The sequence below is a fragment of the Alosa pseudoharengus genome, unplaced genomic scaffold (genome assembly GCF_046254945.1).
Source record: "Alosa pseudoharengus isolate Yale_2024_CS ecotype anadromous, Long Island Sound unplaced genomic scaffold, YU_APseudo_1.1 YU_APseudo_1.1_scf_16, whole genome shotgun sequence".
Classification (NCBI taxonomy): Eukaryota; Metazoa; Chordata; class Actinopteri; order Clupeiformes; family Clupeidae; genus Alosa; species Alosa pseudoharengus.
In genome coordinates, this window is record NW_027468630.1 from 28,306,498 (window position 1) to 28,326,848 (window position 20,351).

The following is a 20,351-nucleotide window of genomic DNA, read 5'->3' on the forward strand; positions in this document are numbered from 1 at the left end:
GTGTGTGTGTGTGTGTGCATGCGTGCGTTCGTGTGTGTGTGTGTGTGTGTGTGTGTGTGTGTGTGTGTGTGTGTGCGTGTGTGTGTGTGTGCGTGTGTGTGTGTGTGTGTGTGTGCGGAGACATTTCTGGTAAACGCCCATCTTCTCTTTTCCTCTCTCCCCTGGCCAGTGACGGCCTGCCAGCCTGCGGGCGCCAGCAGGGCTTTTGGCAGACAAGTGATAAGACTGCAGTGTCCAGCAGGTGGACAGGTGAAACTACACCTGCCCGTGAGCACACAGCACCGGAAGAGCATGCGCGGACACAGAACTCTCTCAGCACGACGTCTCGCCCTCTTCTTGAGGAGCCGTGCTTCTGACACCTGATTTGCTGTGGTAATGAGCGGTAAGATGGCAGGGGGACAGAAGGACGTCCCACACACAGGAAATACTGTAACTCAAGCCTATTCTACAGTGGCCACTGCATGACTATATCACATTAAACGACTTTATCTGCCATTTTAACGTGTCCTTCAAAATGCTGATTTACTGTTGGAATTTCTCAAAGCCACACTAGGTCATTTATATATTGACACAGACATTATACTGATGAATTACTGTTAGCACCCATTTACCATGTGATTTGTGAACAGAATAGTGCACGAGTATTTTGTCAGTTTGTAATGGAGTATGTAATAAGGTCTGGAGCCTTTAAATGTTAGAAGACTCTGCTAAGGGGGTTTCTGGGCAGCATTTCAGTAATGGCAATAAAACAAAAATCGTTTGTTTCGAACAACAAAGCATTTGTTCTGAGTAGAACTGACACATACTGTAAAACTCAGATACAGACTCTAAACACACACAGAAACAGACACACACAGAAACACACACACACAGCTGGAGAGAAGTCACAACTCTCCAGACAGACAGAGCGGATTAGCCAAAATGTGACTGGGAGGAGGGAGGGGGGATGTGTAGTGTGGTGGGGCTGTTTGTGACAGCGAGAGAAAGTGGAAGTGTGGGCGTGCGCATGTGTATTATTCAAGAGATATGTCTGTGCATGAGTGTGTGTGTGTGTGTCTGCACACGATATGGAAAGTGTGTTCCTGATGTTTCTCACACTGTTTTATTGATTATTAAATAGCTGAGTAGATGTACTCCAATGACATGGTGCTGAATGCCAATTAAAGGTATTGATTAATGCTGAAAGTCCACATGTAACACATGGCTAAATGGATGGAGGAATACTGCCTGCCATCGACCTCGAGGGCTCTATAAATTAAAGTCTTTCATCAGATTTATAGCATCATAGACACTAATGGACCTGTTTTGAACAGCGGTTCTGGTCTGGAACCGTTCCAAAATCAGTTAACACCACAGAAGTACGATGTGGAACTGACAAGAACTATTTCAATGGTATGAAACACTTTTAATTATTGCTATCAGCTATCAAAAGTCTATTAAGCACTGCTAATTATTGCTATCAGCTATCAAAGGTCTATTAAGCACTTTTAATTGCTATCAGCTATCAGAGGTGGATGGTGAACACATACATAACCATCTGGACTCCTTATAGAGCAATGATAACACTTCTGTCAGGTTTCTACTGGTATATTTGTTTTATAAACACCCTGTATTAGTGAGGCTTTGATAATCTCACCCAAAGACGCAGTTTATTTGGAGATGAGCGTGTTTGCTCCATGGGTACTTACACATGTCAAATGAAAGCCGACACACATCTTTTGAATGGGTGAATCCATATGTCCTACTACACCAAGAGATATCGCTGCTAGACTCTAGTCTCTCTCTGCTTGTATGATTTCCTCTCTGAGCTCAGCTGTGTTGGACAGGGTGGACAGACTGTATTGACTGACAGAGTCGACAGATTTGTTGATGTGTTATGTGTTGGCTATTGATACCTAATTGAATACCTAAACAAACACACACAGCAACCTGATTATCAGATTGAATTATATTATTATAACATTGAATAACCACTCAGTCATGTGGCATGTTTGACAGTCATATCATCACAGCTTAAGACACAGCATCATCATGTCTGAGTCAGACATAGTCAAATGTAGAACAAAACAACCACATGACAGAAACAGGCTGAAGTAATGTCTGTGATCTTCTCGTCCTGAGTCAACAGTACACAAGACATCATCTGAAGGTAAACAAATCTGGCTGTAAATGGGGTGACAGTGTCCTACTCATGGCCTCCTGGTTAAAAAGCTCAGCATCATAACTGTACCTTCGCCATTCTAACGACCCCTCGGCAGAGCCCACTGACACCAGAGGAGGGCCTGTGGTTCTACACGCCCAGACGGTACCCGAGCCGTCTACCGCAGGGTTCTTAACAAACCCAAACAAACAATGGTGGCGTTTCACAAGGGTCTGCCCAGTCAGCGTGCCGGCGATCAACTCTCTCTCTCTCGATCTCTCTAATTCCCTTTTTCATTCCGTTGCTCTCTCTCATTCCCTCTCCCTCTCTCACTCCCTCTTCCTCCCTGTCTCTCTCCCTCTCAGAGTAATGATTGCAGTAATGAAATGCCCTTTTCCCTGAGGGGCCCCAGGGCTCTCACTCCAAGACAGTTCGCCTGTGAGAGCGGAGAGAGCCACAGCTCTGTTTCTGCCCTGCCTACTGCGGACCGAGCACAGATCCCCTCTCCATCGGGCCCAGAAGCAGAATCTGGGGGGTGGACTCGAGGAGTGGGGGACCAAAGCTTATGGTTTCTCCACCCAACCCTTAAAATAATTTGTGCCATATTATAATCTTCATGAAATATGAACCTGGGGAATGCCTGGGAAGATCTGACTCCAGTCCTGACATCCTGACTTATAGCAGATATGTAGGTGAAGATGATGCATTTAAATGCACCAGGCCTCTTATTATATGGAAATGCCTGGGCTTCTGGCTGGTGAGCTCACACTGCTCAGCAGTCTGACTGACACACACTCAACAGACACCAGATGAACACCAGCGCCCTGTCAGCACCAACACCAGCACCATGTCATGCACCAACACCAGCGCCCTGCCAGCACCAACACCAGCGCCCTGCCAGCACCAACACCAACACCAGCACCCTGTCATGCACCAACACCAGCACCCTGTCATGCACCAACACCAGCACCCTGTCATGCACCAACACCAGCACCTTGTCATGCACCAACACCAGCACCCTGTCATGCACCAACACCAGCACCCTGTCATGCACCAACACCAGCACCCTGTCATGCACCAACACCAGCACCTTGTCATGCACCAACATCAGCGACCTGCCAGCACCAACACCAGCACCCTGTCATGCACCAACACCAGCACTCTACAAACAAGCCTCCGGAGACTGGTTAGGTTTGAGCAAATGACAGTTGGGTTTGTAAGCAGGTGGTGTAGTAGAGCAGGGAAGAAATGACAAGGATGAGAGTGTTTTTATTATTTTGTGTGAGGGTAACAAAAGTGAAATCTAAAAGCCTTTTCACTGTTTTGCTATTCTTGTGTCATGCACAGTATGCACAATAAAAGCTTGTCCTTTAAAAAAAAAAAGCATCTGGATGTGTGTGTGTGTGTGTGTGTGTGTGTGTAGGTGTGTTTGTGTATGAGTGTGTGTATGTGTGTGTGTGTGTGTGTTTGTTTGTGTTTGCACTCTTGCCTGATTCAGTCTCCCCCAGAGGAGCTGTTTTGGGAAAGGTTATGACGTTTTGTTTGTGGATTTGAGGGGGCTAGGAGGACAGCTAAGGTTTCAGCGCTGTGAGCTTCACACATACACAGGCTCATTCTTCATGTTTGCTTCGAGGTGTAGACACTAACAGGGCTATGGAGGCTGCTGCCTTCCTCCCTCTCAGCCTACATAGAGTCCTGAGCCCTGGGGAACCCTAGCGTTAAACAAAAAGACAACTGAAGGGAGATCTGCTGTTGTTGTGCGGCTACTCACTGCTCTGTATCCAGGGAACGCAAAACTTCCACATGCAGAACACAAACATGGGTGTATTGTGCATGCAAACGGGTCGGTTATTCTCAGGTCAGCTGTAATTATGACTGGTATGCATGGGGGTGTCCATAAGTGCACATAGCCTGTGATATGTGTATGTGTTTGCCTGTGCCCAACACTATCCCAGAAGCAAGTATCCCTGTTTTAGGTCAACAGAAATTACATACCTCAGGTGTGTGTATATGTGTGTGTGTGTGTGTGGTGTGTGTGTGTGTGTGTGTGTGTGTGTGTGTGTGTGATAATAGCTCATCTTCGTGTTCACATTATGATGTTTCTCTTCAGAGAGGAGTGGTGAAGCACAACATTAATGAAGCACTCAACCCAGCACCTTAAGATGAATGTTTCATGCAGCCATGAAGATTTGATAGAGCAGGCAGCAACCAGCTGCTAGCCATGGAAGAGTGGAGCAGCATATGACCCAGCTACTCAACAGCGCCAAAAAGTATAGCCTTACTACACATTATATTCCATCCACACCGTCAGACGAAGGTAGATAGCAACAAAACAGGAGAGTCTGGCTTTATCGCATAGGCTACATTTTTTTCACATGGCACTGCACTGACAATGCTAATGGCGGGTTTAAAATTGCTGCGTGTGGTGGACTAAACATGGAAACAAATCGAATCTGCACATCTTCTTTGAAAGGGAAATGGACTTGATGATGCACCTCTAGAAATATAGAGCGCTCATTCCGATGTATTAAACAGCCAGTGCGCGCAGCTATGGGGACATGACATGGCCACTACCATGGCAACGATTCCACATCATGCCTGTCAAACACTGCCTTTAAAGGGTGGGGGGGTGGGGGGGTACACATAGGAAGAGGGAGGGAGGAAGGATGGAGAGAGAGAGAGAAAGAGAGAGATGAATCCTGACCAGTGTCTCGCGCATCCCTCCTGTGTGCCCTGTGATGTTTTTCGAACAAAAAATATAGCTGCTAGAATATTATTAATATGTACTGAAATGCTAATATTTATCATCCAAACGTAAATAGGCTAACTGCGTTCAAACCGATATTTTCTCTCAAAGGCGAAAAAAAATTCAGCTCTCACTTTGCTGCACAGTGCATATTTATAGCAAACCCATTTCACACAAAAGCAAACAACTGCTGCCACTCGCAAACAGACGAACCAACAAGCGAATGAAAGAAGTGCGACCCCCACGCCTCTAATGAGAAGGAGAGAAAGGTTTTGATTTGGAGACAATGGCGGTGGGAGGTGAACGGTCTGAGCTCGGCTTCACTCGAAGCAGCCTCCTTCAGACGCCAAACAGAAACGCGCGGGAGGACAAAGACAGTCCCTTTCAGTGCTCCACAGCATCCCCGAACAAGCACACACCCCTCTCTGTTTGTGTGTGTGTGTGTGTGTGTGTGTGTGTGTGTGTGCACGTCTTCCACGGAAAACCTGTCGCCAAATATTACACCAAACAAGTTGCATTTCTTTCTGCATCAGTACATTGCCTATTTCATTCTGTTATACAATTTTTTTTTTACATTTTGCCTCCACCAACAAATTACATCTCTCAGCTAGACAGAAAAATGTATGATTTTTTCATGACTGTAGCTCAGAGACACACACCAAAGCCAAACAATAACAGCAGAGCAACCCATGATGGAAAAGCAGCATTTTAGATACAACTGATTTGGGAACTACAATGTGTCAGTCAGTGACCTGTTTTCCATCTCTCTTTCGCACACATCAGTAATCCACTTGATCACAGACAAAAGGACCCAGGCGGGGATTATAAACAGATGCACTGAGGTACACGGCACAAACAAAGAAGGGATATGGACAACACAAAATTACCAAAAGCGGCCGTCGCTCACCTTTCTGGGTCTGCCCCTCGTCCATGTCCTCCTCCATGGTATTCAAATATCAGCCGGAGATCTACTCTACAGAAGTGACCAGTGCAGCCGCGTCGAGCTCGTCCAGACCAGCTCCTTATTACACTCCCCCCTGCTAAGCACTCACAATAGAGGCGCGGGCTACTCCTGTGCGCACTTATCTCTCTCTCTCTCTCTCTCTCTCTCTCTCTCTCCCTGCCTGCTCTCTCTCTCACTCTGAGTCTCTCTTTTTCTCTCTCCCTGCCTGCTCTGTTTCTCTCTTCCTCTCTCTCTCACTGCCTCTCCCCCTCAATGCTCTCTCTCTCTTTCTCTCCCTGCTCACTGCCTCCCCCCCTTAATGCTCTCTCTCTCTCTCTCTCTGTCTTTCTCTCTCTACCAGGCTTTCTTTCTGTCTCGTGCCTCTCCTTCCCTTTCCCTTCCTTTCTCTCCTTATTTCTATGGATACTCTCTCTTTCTATATTTTCCTTCCTCCTCTCTCACACTCTCTCCCTCCCCCCCTCTCTCTCTCCCTCTCTATCACCCCCCTCTCTCTCTCTTCGCTACTTCGTCTATTCCAGACGGAGATCGCCTGTCAACACAGATTTCGTACAGCTGAGTTGTCTTGAGTGTGAGGGGGATCAGGGTGTCGTCTCTGTCATAGCCTGTGTGTGTGTGTGTGTGTGTGTGTGTGTGTGTGTGTGTGTGTGTGTGTGTGTGTGTGTGTGTGTGTGTGTGTGTGACTGTATGTGACTATTTGTGCACTGTTGTGATGGGAGGAATGATGCCAGCACAGGTGCTGAGAAAAACACATGTGCACACCCACAGACACACACACACACACACATGCTCACAAAATGGTGCTCCAAACATGGACGATTACACTGCAAACAGAGGGGTGTGCTGATACAGACAATCACACATAAACACACACAGAGACACAGACACACTCATTTATGGCACAAAGGCATAAATGTACCATTGAAAATGATCCTATTGTATTGAAATCTATTTTAATGAGTAATAATTCAACTGAAATGGTAATTTCCTACACAGACACAGCTAAAGAATGCCACAGCAATGCCACAACACTGTCTAAATCTGTCATATGATATATCAAATCTGAAACACACTTTATGGGGATGGACTATTGAAATGTGCATGTGTGAGTGTGTGAGAGAGAGAGAGCGGGTAATAGTGAGAGCTTCATGTAAAATCATGTTCCAGTTTGGGTTTTATATGCACTTGAATGCTTGATTCTGCATGCAAGTGTGTGTGAATGGGTGCATGCATTTTTTTTTGTGTGTGTGTGTGTGTGTGACTGTGTGTGTGTTTTGAGTGTGAGATTTTGTGCTTTCTTTTAGAGCCTGGTGGTGTGTTGCCGTGCGCCCAGTTTCCACCGTGACCACTGTGGTCAGGAGACTCACATGAGTGTGTGAGTGATGGGACTGACCAAAGCAGCTCACACACAACACTTCTAGCTCAGGACACACTATAGGAACAGGGACTTACAAAGCAGCTATTCCCAGGTCAGGACACAATAGGAACAATATGTCGATAAGATGCTGTATTCAGATCCACTGAAATGATGTCATGTAAAAGTGAGCATAAAATCTCTCTGGATTAGGTTTGGAATTTGGGGATTTCTGTCTCTGTCTGTCTGTCATGATATGAGTACCTGAGCTTTCAGTATACTATGGACTGATGCTCATTAGTAGCAGGTCTACTCCAAATGCAACTCTATGGAATAGCTCCGCACTCAGTAAACAAGGTAAACAAGGTTTTTAAAGCAAGGGCCTTTTGGGTGACTTGAACCCCTGTGTGCATTTGCACTGTGGGCAGCACAACTGGAACATGGTGGGATAATTTGGGACACAGGGATTGCAGTCATTAGGCAGGCTTTGGCAGGCTTATACGCTAGGGCTAGTCGCAGAGCAACACCAGTTAGCTCATTATACCATTTGTTCATCAGCTCATTTAACATCAATTTAGGGCACATGGATCATTCTATCTATTGGAACAAAGCGTGGTTTCATAGATTAGTGTATGGTGGAATAATAAAAGCATGTTTACCATTAAAGTATGATATGGAATCGGGGGGATGTGTGTACTGTAGTTTAAAGTATGGTATGGAATCAGGGGAGCTGTGGTATGGTATGGAATTGGGGAAAACTGTGTAGTACACTGCTGCAGCATCCGGCCACATTTGGGTCTGACTACCTCCTGACCACCTGACTCAAGGTCATTTTTTGATCCCACCCCCATCTCTCTCTCTCTCTCGCATTCACTTCCTGACAATCCCTGTCAAATAAGGGCAACCCCTCCCCTGCACTTGGGATGACACATTTGGGAAACAATTTGTTTCGATTTTTAACATTGCATTAGAATAGTGGAAACTAGCTTTCCTCGTCAAATACACTATGTACACTTAACTCAAGCCAAGCCCCTCAGTATAGCTACTTTATGCTTGGGTAGATCTCACAGACCACTCCAGACATAGTGTGATATCTGCCTATGACAGGTGATGAGTTTTTAAAGCTGGCTATGTGATTTGTCCTTAGCTAGAGTGAATTGAGTGATGTCTCTCATAGATGATGTCCTCCTCTAGAAAGGCTTCACTCAGTTGTTCCTGCACTTGGAATGTGTGTGTGTGTGTGTGTGTGAGAGAGAGAGAGTGAGTGAGTGTGTGTTTGTGTGTGAGTGAGTGTGTGTGTGTACATATATGATGAAGGGATGTACTGTATGTCTGTGTACTGATAAAACAGGCCTAAAATAATTAATGTTTTACTTATCGTATTTTACATATTACACCACTTTTACGTAGTCCCTGTACTACACCACCCCACACTTGACTTTTTTCCATTAAAGACCAGGGCTGGCCCAAAGCTTAACACCGGTGTGTGTGTGTGTGTGTGTGTGTGTATGTGTGTGTGTGTGTGTGTGTGTGTGGGGCTGACCCAAAGCTTTTCCCCGCTCTTAAACATCGGTGCGTGGCCTCTGTGTTGTTTCCATAAAGAGCATTTTCCAGAAACTTCTAAACAGTGCGTAGCAATGACACCACGAGCATACGTCAAATTAATTACAAGGACATTTAAACAAGTCATGAAATTGTAATTCTTTTGCAAAGTTTATTATATGTAGATCATTTTTCTTCACAAAACTAAGCAGTCACTTCTGTTGCTAGGCAACCCTAAACAAATGCTTCTAGCAAAGATCCTTGATTACTAGCAGATCAAAGATCCTTGATTAATAGCTCCGCTTCAACCCTCTCTGCTTCTAGTCTGATTTTACATTTCTCCGGGTTTATTGTTGCATAGTATTCCATTCCAAAAGTTCAGCCCTGATTCGACCGTACCCTTCTCCCGTCCGGCCTCAATCATAGAAATAGAAAAAGTCAAAAGCTTTACCCCATAGTGAAAAGAGCCAATTGTTTGCGTATGTGTGTGTGTGTGTGTGTGTGTGTGTGGCTTCTGGCCCCCATATGTGATTTGCGTTGTAGGGGGTTAGACTAGTCAGCAGTGTCAGGGATAAACCCATTAAAATCAGATGACCACACCATTACAACTCTTAAGTCCTTCACCTCAGCATTGTGGGCCTTAGTCCAAAAAAGAGCCCACTGATGGAGTCTACCAGTCACTTCCCTTTAACCGCTGAGATGAGAGTATGAGAGTTCAGCATGTCTCTCAGTTTCTCTCTCTCTCTCTCGCTCTCTGTTGCAAACACACACACACACACTGAAACACTGAAAAGGCACTACTGTTTTTTTTTAGACAGTAGTTAATTGAATTTGTATTAGTTAATTGGATAAAGAGTGGATTTCAGCAAGGAATCAGATTCAATGAATGGAATGACTACAAGAAAGTTATCAGCGATAATTAATACCTATTTAAAGATTATGTATTGTTTATTCGTAAGTTGCTTTGGACAAAATCCCATAACCATAAATAAAATGTCCTACCAGCTGTTTAAGTGCACTACCAACTCACATAATGGCAGTTGTATGCAGTAGGTAGTTAGTGCAGTTGGTTGTCATTATCAGCTGCAATACACTGAGTGCTTCAGGGAGAGAAGACGTCACCATCATGAGCAGTCATACCCTGAGAGAAGGTTAATCTTCTCTTTCAGTGGAAACATCACCTTATTGTGAACTGTGCATCAGCACGTTACATAACCCAGTGCTCTTGAAATGCAGCATGTCCACACGACTGCATGGGCAAACACAACAGGGGCACACACACACACACACTCACTCAAGTACACATGCAGATTCACACTCACATACACAAGCACGCACACACACACACTCACTCAAGTACACATGCAGATACACACTCACATACACACACACACACACGTACACATGCAGATACACGCACACATACTCTTACGTATACATGCAGATACACTCACTCACATACACACACACACGTACACAGATGGAAACAACATGCTGACAACCTCTCAAGGTCTTGATGTAACCTAAGCCCTTCATGGTGAGCTGGAGGGAACAGAGAGTGTGTACATAAGAGAGACTGCCAGTCTGTGTATGTGTGTGTGTCTGAATGCATGCTTGTTTATACCTGTGTGTGTGTATCTGTCTCTTTGTATGTGTGTGTGTGTGTGTGTGTGTGTGTGTGTATGTATCTGTCTCTTTGTATGTGTGTGTATCTGTCTCTTTGTATGTGTGTGTCTGTGTGTGTGTGTGTGTGTGTGTGTGTGTGTGTGTGTGTCAGATAAGAGGCGGGGGTACTCCCTCTCCTCTCCCCAGCCAGATGGATGTGTCCTATAGAAAGTAAAGGAGGCCGTTGGCAGGACGAGTAAAGGGAATGAAGGCCTCTGCTATTTACGGCCTGCTGAGGGTCCCTGTGGCGTGGAGGGCTGGGCCTGGGCCGGGGAATATTGGCCAACACTGATATCACCAGGGTTATCTCAGGGCAAAGGAGCCATTACAAATACATCAGCATCACCACCATCATCACAACCACAACAACAACAACAACATCAACAAAAACCACAACAACCACAACAACAACAACAACATCAACAAAAACCACAACAACCACAACAACAACAACAACAACATCAGAGGTGCCTTCACTGTTCTTTTTATGCTTTAGTAAATCTTAAGCTCTGTAACTACTTTTTGCAGTAACACTTTTGTGTATTGGAATGTAGAGAGGTGTATTGTGAAATATGTATCTTTATAAGATGTGATCCCCAATCCTGTCAGTAGTAGTAGGAGTGGTGGTAGTAGTATTTAAGCTACCTGGATAAATAACGTCTGACAGACAATGAGCTACTAAACCGTCCATGGGAAATGTATGGAATATTATTATTATTTACCATTTGCTGTAAGTGCATGTTGTGTGTGATGTCTGTATGCTACTGAGACCCCCTGAATTTCCCCTTGGGGATCAATAAAGTATTTATCTATCTATCTATCTATCTATTGAGAGAAGGTGCAAAACTATGAGATGATGAGAGCATGCAAAAGTATTGTGAGGGAAAGCACATCAAATCTAGCCTGGCGGGCCATCCTATATCATTGAAATGTATAGTCTGGAATCGACCCATTCACCTCGCTTAATCCAAGGGGCGGGCAGAGAATTGTCTTTCAAACTGCCTAGGCATGCAATAGGCCAGCGCTACGACCAATCAGAACAATCAAGACTCTCTAACAAAATAGAGCGCTGTGATTGGATGACGTCAAACCGTCAGCCAATAGAAATCCCTATGGTTTGCTACTAGACGTACAGGCTGAGCAAATTAATTTGCCGCCGCTAGGTTGCGTCTAGATTTCTAGGCTATATCAAATCAACACTACGGGCACTATTTTGACTGTCTGAAATGCATGAACTGAAGCATATGGTTTAAGCACATTTAGGGCATGTCCAGTCCAAATTTGCTAGTTTGATGGCACAATAAGTGATCAGACGGCAAGTGCATTGTTCAAAAGGGTTGTTCTTATGTTTCTTCATTAGTCATGGGTGTGTTTTGGGCGTCAAAATGACCACCTTGGAAGTTCTAGTAGTTTTGAAAGTGAGCGCATCTCTGCAGAAGGAATCTGCACACGAGACAGTGTATGCAATACCAGGGTTCCACTGAAGATCGCTTCGCTAAAACGTGTGTGTGTGACAAGCATCAACACTCGCCTAGTATTTGAACACATAGGCAACAACAAAACAAAGTCTTACACTTAGTTATTAACTTTCACTATTGACTGACAAGGGATTACGGGGTTAGCATAGGGCTCCATGACACTGGGGGCTCCACCTGTTAAGTCTAGTCAGCAGTGGCTAAAAAAAGTGGTTTACTTCCATGTGATGACATGCCCCACAGGATTGTACTTTAGCCGTTAGCCATGTGATGACATGCCCCACAGGATCATACTGTTGCCATTAGCCATGTGATGACATGCCCCACAGGATCATACTGTAGCCGTTAGCCATTGCCGGTATTAGCGTGCTAGTTACATACTGCACCAATTCTCATTGTGTTTGTCCCTACTGAAAGTTTGGGCCTAAATACATCAACAAATAGGGCTAAGGTTGAGTGTGCCTTTAAGATAAAGTGGAGCGTAATCTCCCCTGAATCCAAACAATCTGGAGAGGCCTCAGACCAGGTGGTGATGCTGTAGTTAATGACTATGGCATGCTGACAGCAGCTTCTCAGAGGATGTGGGCAGAGGCGGCTTCAGTGGTACATATTCACATCCGCTCACCCCTAAGAGGAGTTTGGGGGGTTGGTGTTGGGTTGAGTGGTACACATTCACATCCACTCACCCCTAAGAGGAGTTTGGGGGGTTGGTGTTGGGTTGAGTGGTACACATTCACATCCACTCACCCCTAAGAGGAGTTTGGGGAATGGTGTTGGGTTTGAGGTCCTCATGAAGGATGGAGAAAATGGCTGTCAGCAAATATAGTATTGTTTGTTCCAAAAGAAGGAAAGGCAGTGAATGTGTGAAAGCCTGACATGATGCCTGACAGCCTGTGCTCAAGACATGTGCACCCACAAACTGATTGAGCAGAATGTCAGAGCATCACTACTGGGTGCAGAGACAGCCTGCCTTTAGCTACCTCCAGCATCTTGGAGCTTCCAATGAGCTGTCAGTGATGACTGATCTAGTATGAGTCTAAAAGCACTGAGCACTGTATAAATAAAATTGGAAAAATTGGAAATATATGGAATAAAATTATCTTTGGCCAATCTGCACCTGGCCTAGAGGAGGTCCAACAGTCATGGGTCTGAACTTGAGCTCAGTTTCCAACAGCATTGTAAGCCTGAGTAGTTTGTGAAGTCCCTCTTACAAACGTCTTTTCAGACCATTTCCAGAAGCCATCGTTGCTTAAGAACATCGTACAAACACTCACATATTTACACGAGATCCCGAGTAGTCATAGATGGTCAATATAACTCTCCACTAGTCGTAATATTACTAATCGAACTTTGAAAGCGGAGTGTGCTGTACTCATCGTCGCCGCATATGTACAGAAGGCTGAACAGGAGCGGGTTTGGCCTGGGTTTGGCACGGGTCTGGGTTGGATCTGTCTGGAGTTGATACGGCCCTGTCTAGTGTTGATTCATACGAGCGGTAAACATTGATGTCTACCTCACCGGTCTCTCAAATGCTGAGGAGAAAGCAACTGGTACGGCTCTGTTTACTGGGAATTATGTCAGAAATATGCTTTTGTCCCATCTAAATAATTCATTTGCATTCATAGCTCCAGACAGGATGCTAAAAATAACAGTGATGAATCTTAAATGTGGGCTGATGACATGGGCGTGTGAGGGGGGCAGTGGGTGTACTGTATCAGCAGTCATGCCCTCAGTCCACACTCTCTCTCACACACACACACACAAACACACACACACACAAACACACACACACACATGTCCACCCCCTCCTTTCGGCACAGCGGGCACAGATGAGAAGAAAAAAACACTGAGCAGATGGCTAGGCATCTACGTGCTGCTCACTGGCTTCAGAAAACATGACTCGGACGAGTGTGTGTGTGTGTGTGTGAAGTGCGTGTGTGTGCATGCATAAGTGTGTATTACTGTGTGTGTGTGTGTGTGTGTGTGAGTGCATGTGTATTGTATGTGTTTCCGTGTGAGTGTATTCCATGCGAGGAAAAGGCGATGCACAGGAACACACAGCCTGACTGCTACAGTCTCCTGGTCGGCCTTTCACTGTTACCATAGCAACCAACCGGAGATGCTGCTGCCTCCCAGAGAAATGGAACAAACACTCGGAACCGCGTGCCACACCCTACCACCCCCCCCTCTTTCTCTCTCTCTCTCTCACACACACACACACACAAACACAGGACTCGCCTGTCTTATCATTAGTAAAGCATATTTAACATTTAACAGACAGATTAACATATGCATACATACACAAACAACACTACCCTGTCTTACAAAAAAAACATCCACACAAAATAAAGACATGCACATAAACTATTGTATCATTTACAAACACATTTACATTTCTGCACATAAACTATTGTATCATTTACAAACACATTTACATTTCTGCACTGTCTCTCTGCTGCCTGTATATCATAACCACACATATACACACACTCATCACCATCCTATCTTCCTATCACAATGAAAACATGAAACACACACACACAAGATTAGCAAGGTAAAACACTAAGCACATGTTTGTTCATAAATTCCAATATATTCCATAGTGAATAAAACACACACACACTATTCTGTCACCTTACACACACACACATAGACACACAATCAACACACACACACATACACACACGCACAAAATCAACACACACACACACACACAAGCCTATCGTCTATCTCACCTCTGAAATGTCACACGGTGCAGCGACTGTCACACAGAGACAGCTCTTACACAAAGGCTTCCACAGGCTACTTATCATTAATTCATGCATGGCTGAAATTATTATTTCAACCTACAGTATTTGATCATTTCATGAAAACCAGAGTAGAACACAGAGCGCTGCAACAAACACACACACACACACACACAAGAGGAGATATGAAGAGAGAGGCATGGTGATGGCAGCAGGGTTATGCTTGCCTGAGAACCACATTACAAAGCAAACTGGGTGTGTCCGTCATTTCTACACCATCTGAGCATGCACCCCCCCCCCCCCCCCCCAACACACACACACACATTGATACAGAGCATAGATTCAGAGTGGAAGAGACAGAAATAGGGGTGGAGAGATGAGGAGAGAGGTATATAGATGTGTCACATGACCAAACATCCACACAGACGAGAAACACAGACTGGCTAGAAGAGCAGAGATGTAGCCTACCGGAGAGAGAAAAAAACTGAACGGGGTTGGGGAGAGAAAGAGGAGAGAAAACGAGAGAAAATGAGAGGGGGGGGGGGTGGTATTTGAATAGACAACTCTGGTTCAGGGCCAGTGATGTTTGTTTCATGGCAACTTATTCTGTTGAATAACCATGGCAACAACATGGACATTTGGTGCTTTGAATGAAGCATTTGAGAGCATTCCAAATACCAAACACACACACACACACACACACATGCACACAATAGACACACACACATGCACACAATAGACACACAGAAACACACAGTCTTATAAAACATTTAAAAATAAAAGGAAAAGAGCAATCAAATGTAAATATTTGTATTTTATTAGACATGTAGTGATAAAAATCCAACCTATAGTTTGAAGAAACTAAACACAACATACTAGCTTTCATATATGTAAAATCCTTTAGTTATCACAGCCTACATTTTATTCATGACTCGTTGTCATGTGTATGGTACTGTGGTGATTAAATTGATATTTACACGCACACGGTAAAATGGGTTGGGTGTTTTCGTCACCACCCTAGCCGTGGTAAGGTACTAAATAGGAGGAAATGCTGCCACCTGCTGGACGACTGTGGAGTAGAGAAGACGATTCATCTGCTTGTCATAATCTGTCTGGTTGTGGTTAAGGACCCAAATATCATCTCTCAGCCAATCAATAGGAAGAGATACTTGTTGTACATAAGGCCTAACCAATAACCACCTCTCTTGGCCAACCTATTCTTACACTGGCTGACACAGGGAGGCAAAACAAATGCTAAATGTTTAACTTTTAATTTAACACTAACTTCAAGCTAGCTTTCAACTTTAATATTAACTTTACTATTACCATATTACTACCAAGATTCCCATTATCAATATAATATGTAATAAGATCACAAAAACAATTAAAATAATATATGTAACATAATTCTAAGATTCAATTATGAAACCATTTGTAGTTATTATGAGTGCTACTGACATGGTGGTTCTGTTAAGAGTTTTATTAGACTGAGCTTGTTTCATCGCTTCACTCACTGGGATCAAGTTAGCACTCAGCGGCCATCTTTAGTAGGACAGAGTCCTGTCCATCTCCTTGAAGTGGACACTGGTTCTGCTCCTGATCAATGAGCCTCTCGAGTCTGGAACAGTGACCAATCAACAGTCAGTGTTACTGTAATGTGACACTACATTATGTAACATGGTATGGGGCATTTGGGTAGGCAAAATGGAACCTCAAACAGTCTCTGTAAGGAGAACCACCCTCTGTATGAAAACCCTTTAAAGCTTTGCAGTAAGTACCGTGTCTACTCAAAAGGATAAAGTTCCTATGCACAGCCTTCCAGGAGCTGGTGAGGTGCAATCGTCAATAAGATTAAAAAAAGTGGGGATCACCGCACACTAGTGGATTTTCTTTGCTGGTTTTATTTTTCAGTTCACTGAAAAATAAAACTAACACTGGTGGATTTTCTTTGCTGGTTTTATTTCACTGTTTTTACCGTGTCTACTCAATTAGATGTCTTAATGAGATAACCAGTAGAGGTACCGTATCTCCGCAATATTACACAGTGTCTGAAAGAAACACTAGAACACCTAATTAATGTGTTATGGAGTATCCCAGCAAGAGAACCAGTAGCAGCAGCTCTGTGTAGTTTCTTTACTTTCTTGCAATGTCTCAGTAGGTGAGGCATGGGAGAGTCAGTAAATGACTTCAGTGGTGTAATGGGATACTTCCACACACAGAGCACCTCATTAAGGGTACGTCTACACGAAACCGCCGGGTGAATTTTCTCTTACCGCTTTCACACCTTTAACGACACCAGTAAAGAAAAAACTTGCGTGCACACAGAGGTGTAACCGGCTAAATGTGCTGTAGTGCATATGCCAGACCAGTCGATGCTCTCCTTTCTCCTTTTATTTATTGTTGCTGAGACGCCATAACCTGCATTGGCAATATGTTGATCTGTAGGTGGCGGTATGCACCTGTAGGTGTAACCTGCCATTAACCCGAAAGAAGAAGAAGAAGACCAGTCAATGGCGCCGGCCGTGCATAAGCTTCACGTTTAATTCTCGTGAATCGTGTAGAAGAAGAAAACATTGTTGAAACAGTTTGTTAAGCAGTTGCATGAAATAAGGAGACTACAGACAATTCGGTTTTCAATTTAACTGTTAAACTAATAAAGTTAATTTTCAAGGAATGTGACTGCTATGTGAAATTTCAAATGCTTAGGCCTAGTCTACGCATTGCATTAGGTCTGAGCACCACTGGAGAAAAAATTAACATGCAATAAGCTAATGTTTAATTAAGTTAAGCTAATGTGTGCTTCTAACTTAGCCACTAAAGGCTGATAGGCTACATTGTGCACATAAATCATGACAGGGGAAAGAAAAAACATTTTAATATGATAAATAAATGGTTTGGTTTGTTTTGACAAGCAACATGTCAGGTCGAGTGCCGTGGCTGAGATGAGAGGTGGGGCTATGTCGTCATAAAGTTGCCGGCTTCACACCTACAGGCGTCTACACGGCGAAAGTTAGCCGGGGCTTTTAAAAATTCCCACTTCGGAAGCCAGTTTCAAAAACTCTCGGTTACAGCCTCCTAAACTGCCGGCGTCGTGTACACGCAAGGCGTAACCGATAACAAAACCTCACCGGTTTCACAAAAAACAGCGTCGTGTAGACGGCCCCTAAAAGAGACCCTCAGTAGCAGGCTATCATTACTGGAGTGTTGCTCACCAGGCTGTGAGATAAAGGGGGAATCTGGACCCTGTGTGGACCGGCTGGACGAGGTGGATAGGCAAGCCGCACGCTCCCCCAGGGTAGGCTTCACACCGAAACGTTCTGAAGGGGGGGGGGGGGGGGGGACACACAGGACAGGACTGAGGTGAACAGAACATCTACATGTGTGACATGATGGCACATCCAGCACCTGTGTCTTCACGATATCTGCACAAATGACTTGCATGGATTGGTTGGAGTAGTGTCTTTTAAGTGCTCCTTTATTGTGACACCACCTGTGCCTATTTGTGGTGTGGGTCAAGGTGCTGGCAATTGATGACTTATGTATGCAAGCTGTAAGTGAATTTGTGTGTTGCATATGTTTGTGTGTGTGTGTACTGTGTGAGTGTGTGTGTGAGTGTGTGTGTGTGCGTGCATGTGTGGGTAGGCTTCACCATGTGTTCATGTGCAGTATGTGTTCAAGTCTGAGCCATCTTACTCGGGTCCTGTAAGCGTTCCAGTCTCCTGTCCTCTAGGTGGCGCTGTACAATGGCCTGGATCTTGCCCTGGATGGTGCTAATGTTGGGCTCAGCTACCATCTCTGACTGTCGCAGGTTGTTCTTGATGGCCTTGGAGGCTGTGGAGCGCGCCACCATAGGAAGCTGCACCTGGTAGCCACGGTCAGAGAAGTCGACATCTCCCCCGAGCCACGTCTTCAACCTACAGGACAGGAAGTAGACAAAAGCAGCGGGGACCAAAGCAAGAGAAACTTTAATTAAATATATTTGAAGTCACTTGAAAATAAAAGCTAAAGCCCACTGCCAGATTATGTCTGTACTGTAGACATATAAACTTACTTACCATACACTTTTCATTCATTTTATAACATTCCCTGAGATGTTTTTGCAAAATCTATTCACCTGTCCATTATGACCATTGCCTTTCTATGGTCAGGGAAAGGAACAGTCGGTCTACAGGCAGGGAGGGAAACCGTCCACTTTGTAAAGCCCAGCACGTTCGTTCCCTAGTCACGTCAATATACTTTATCAAAGCCAGCAAAAAAATCCTGTGGTATAACCCTTAGACCTTTGTGAAAAGGACATGACCAACGCCAACGGCATAGCTCTGTGCACACTGCGGGCAGCAGTGGTCCGCACGTGTAATGAGTTTAAACCTGTGGCCGTAGCACTTTTAGTAGAGTTTGGGAATTGGGATGGATCCATACTTATCAGGAGAGGGCTCTATCTTTCACCTTTCTCCTTCTGTTCTTGTCATCTATAACTCTCCCCATCCACTTCTATCCTCGTTCACCTCATACTGCCAGAGACAGCTGCTTTAAGGGTTGCCTATCTGACCCCCATTGCCCTTCCCGAAATGTTAATGGGTATGTTCAGATTCATGCAGAGGCTTACAGCGCTGGCTTAAAGCAAGGCATGGTGGACATAGAACACATCTGGTACTGTGTGAAGCCCAGCATGCACTGCTTTAAGCCAGCGCTGTAAGCGGCTACCTGAAGACGAACCCGCCCAATAGCACATGTGTTAAAGAGACTCCACCTACCGCCTGTGGGTCAAGATACTGTAGATCTCCTGCACCAGAAGCTCTGCAGCCCCTGGCTTGCAGTGAATGGTGCCATCTATGACCTCCTTTGGCAAAGGGATGTGTTGTCTCGTGAAAAACTTCAAATATAGAAACAATACAGGAAGTTAAAATATGTATTCTTTATGCATATTGCATTCTACATTGGTCAATTACATAAACACAAACTGCCAAATCCACACCAAAATATTTCGTTTTCCCTTCTTCGTTTAATAGTCTCTGACTTTTAAGTTAACAGTGAGCCAAAGGAGGATGCGTTTGTCTCCCTCTCATACCCGTTCTATCTGGGCCCAGTTGCTGAGTTTGGCGGCCAGTGATGTCCCGTTGTCATACGAGTGCATGGTGAAATCCTCAGGATAGTACCAAGAAAAAATCTCAGCTACAAGGTAGCCATTGGAAAAGTCTCTGTAAAGATATCCATTTTGTTAACGTTATGTAGCACTATCCTGCGTAAATTAATAAAAGGCTACACTAGTCTAGCAAAACTGTGGAGCTGGCTATTTGGTCAGGTAAGCCTAGGCCTACTTCCAATCAAATTATTAGGAAAATCCTTATCTAGCAAGGTTTGCTGCCTAGCTATCATCATCATAGATGAGCTATCATAATGTCAGCTAGCTAGCCAAGAACGTCAACAAACTCACCTGCGTACATTCTTTGGAGAAAAGGATAAATCAAGACTTTGCAACCATTTCAGAACTTCTCGAGGGAGCCCCGTCTTCTTAGGAGTTTGTGCATAAGCCATTGTGTCGCTTAAATTTAAGTAGCACTGTCAACCAAATAAACAGATTTAACTCTTAGAAAAACCCAACGGGGTGGTGAGAGTTTAGACTTTATTGTTTACATCTCTATGACAACGGACTTCCATCGGGCCTCAAGGATTTGGCGCCAGAAAACCCTTTTACTGCCACCTCTGGCTTGGAATACAAAC

The 20,351-nt window shown here is 44.5% G+C and overlaps 2 protein-coding genes across 2 annotated transcripts in view; both read right to left on the minus strand.

The window, feature by feature from the left end:
* gpm6aa (glycoprotein M6Aa) overlaps window positions 1–5,830 on the minus strand; it is a 22,687-nt gene extending 16,857 nt beyond the window's left edge. Inside the window, exon 1 of the mRNA XM_076286619.1 lies at window positions 5,794–5,830. Within this exon, the coding sequence (XP_076142734.1) occupies window positions 5,794–5,830 (37 nt within the window). The remainder of the gene's footprint in view (window positions 1–5,793) is intronic.
* Window positions 5,831–17,705: 11,875 nt separating this feature from the next.
* spata4 (spermatogenesis associated 4) lies at window positions 17,706–19,815 on the minus strand. Its single transcript, XM_076288194.1, has 4 exons — window positions 19,699–19,815; window positions 19,385–19,503; window positions 18,324–18,544; window positions 17,706–17,947 (listed from the first exon to the last, which is right to left on the minus strand). The coding sequence occupies exons 1-4, from the start codon at window positions 19,762–19,764 to the stop codon at window positions 17,706–17,708; spliced, it is 648 nt and encodes a 215-aa protein (XP_076144309.1). The 5' UTR covers window positions 19,765–19,815.
* Between the last annotated feature and the right edge of the window lie 536 nt (window positions 19,816–20,351).

Excerpts from the sequence above, each read along its gene's own strand:
- spata4 (XM_076288194.1), bottom strand. The coding sequence starts at position 19,764 with ATGCACTCGTATGACAACGGGACATCACTGGCCGCCAAACTCAGCAAC. Across the intron at positions 19,504-19,698 it reads ACTGGGCCCAGATAGAACGG|TTTTTCACGAGACAACACAT; the intron begins GTATGAGAGGGA and ends CTATATTTGAAG. Across the intron at positions 18,545-19,384 it reads AGTATCTTGACCCACAGGCG|GTTGAAGACGTGGCTCGGGG; the intron begins GTAGGTGGAGTC and ends CCTGTCCTGTAG.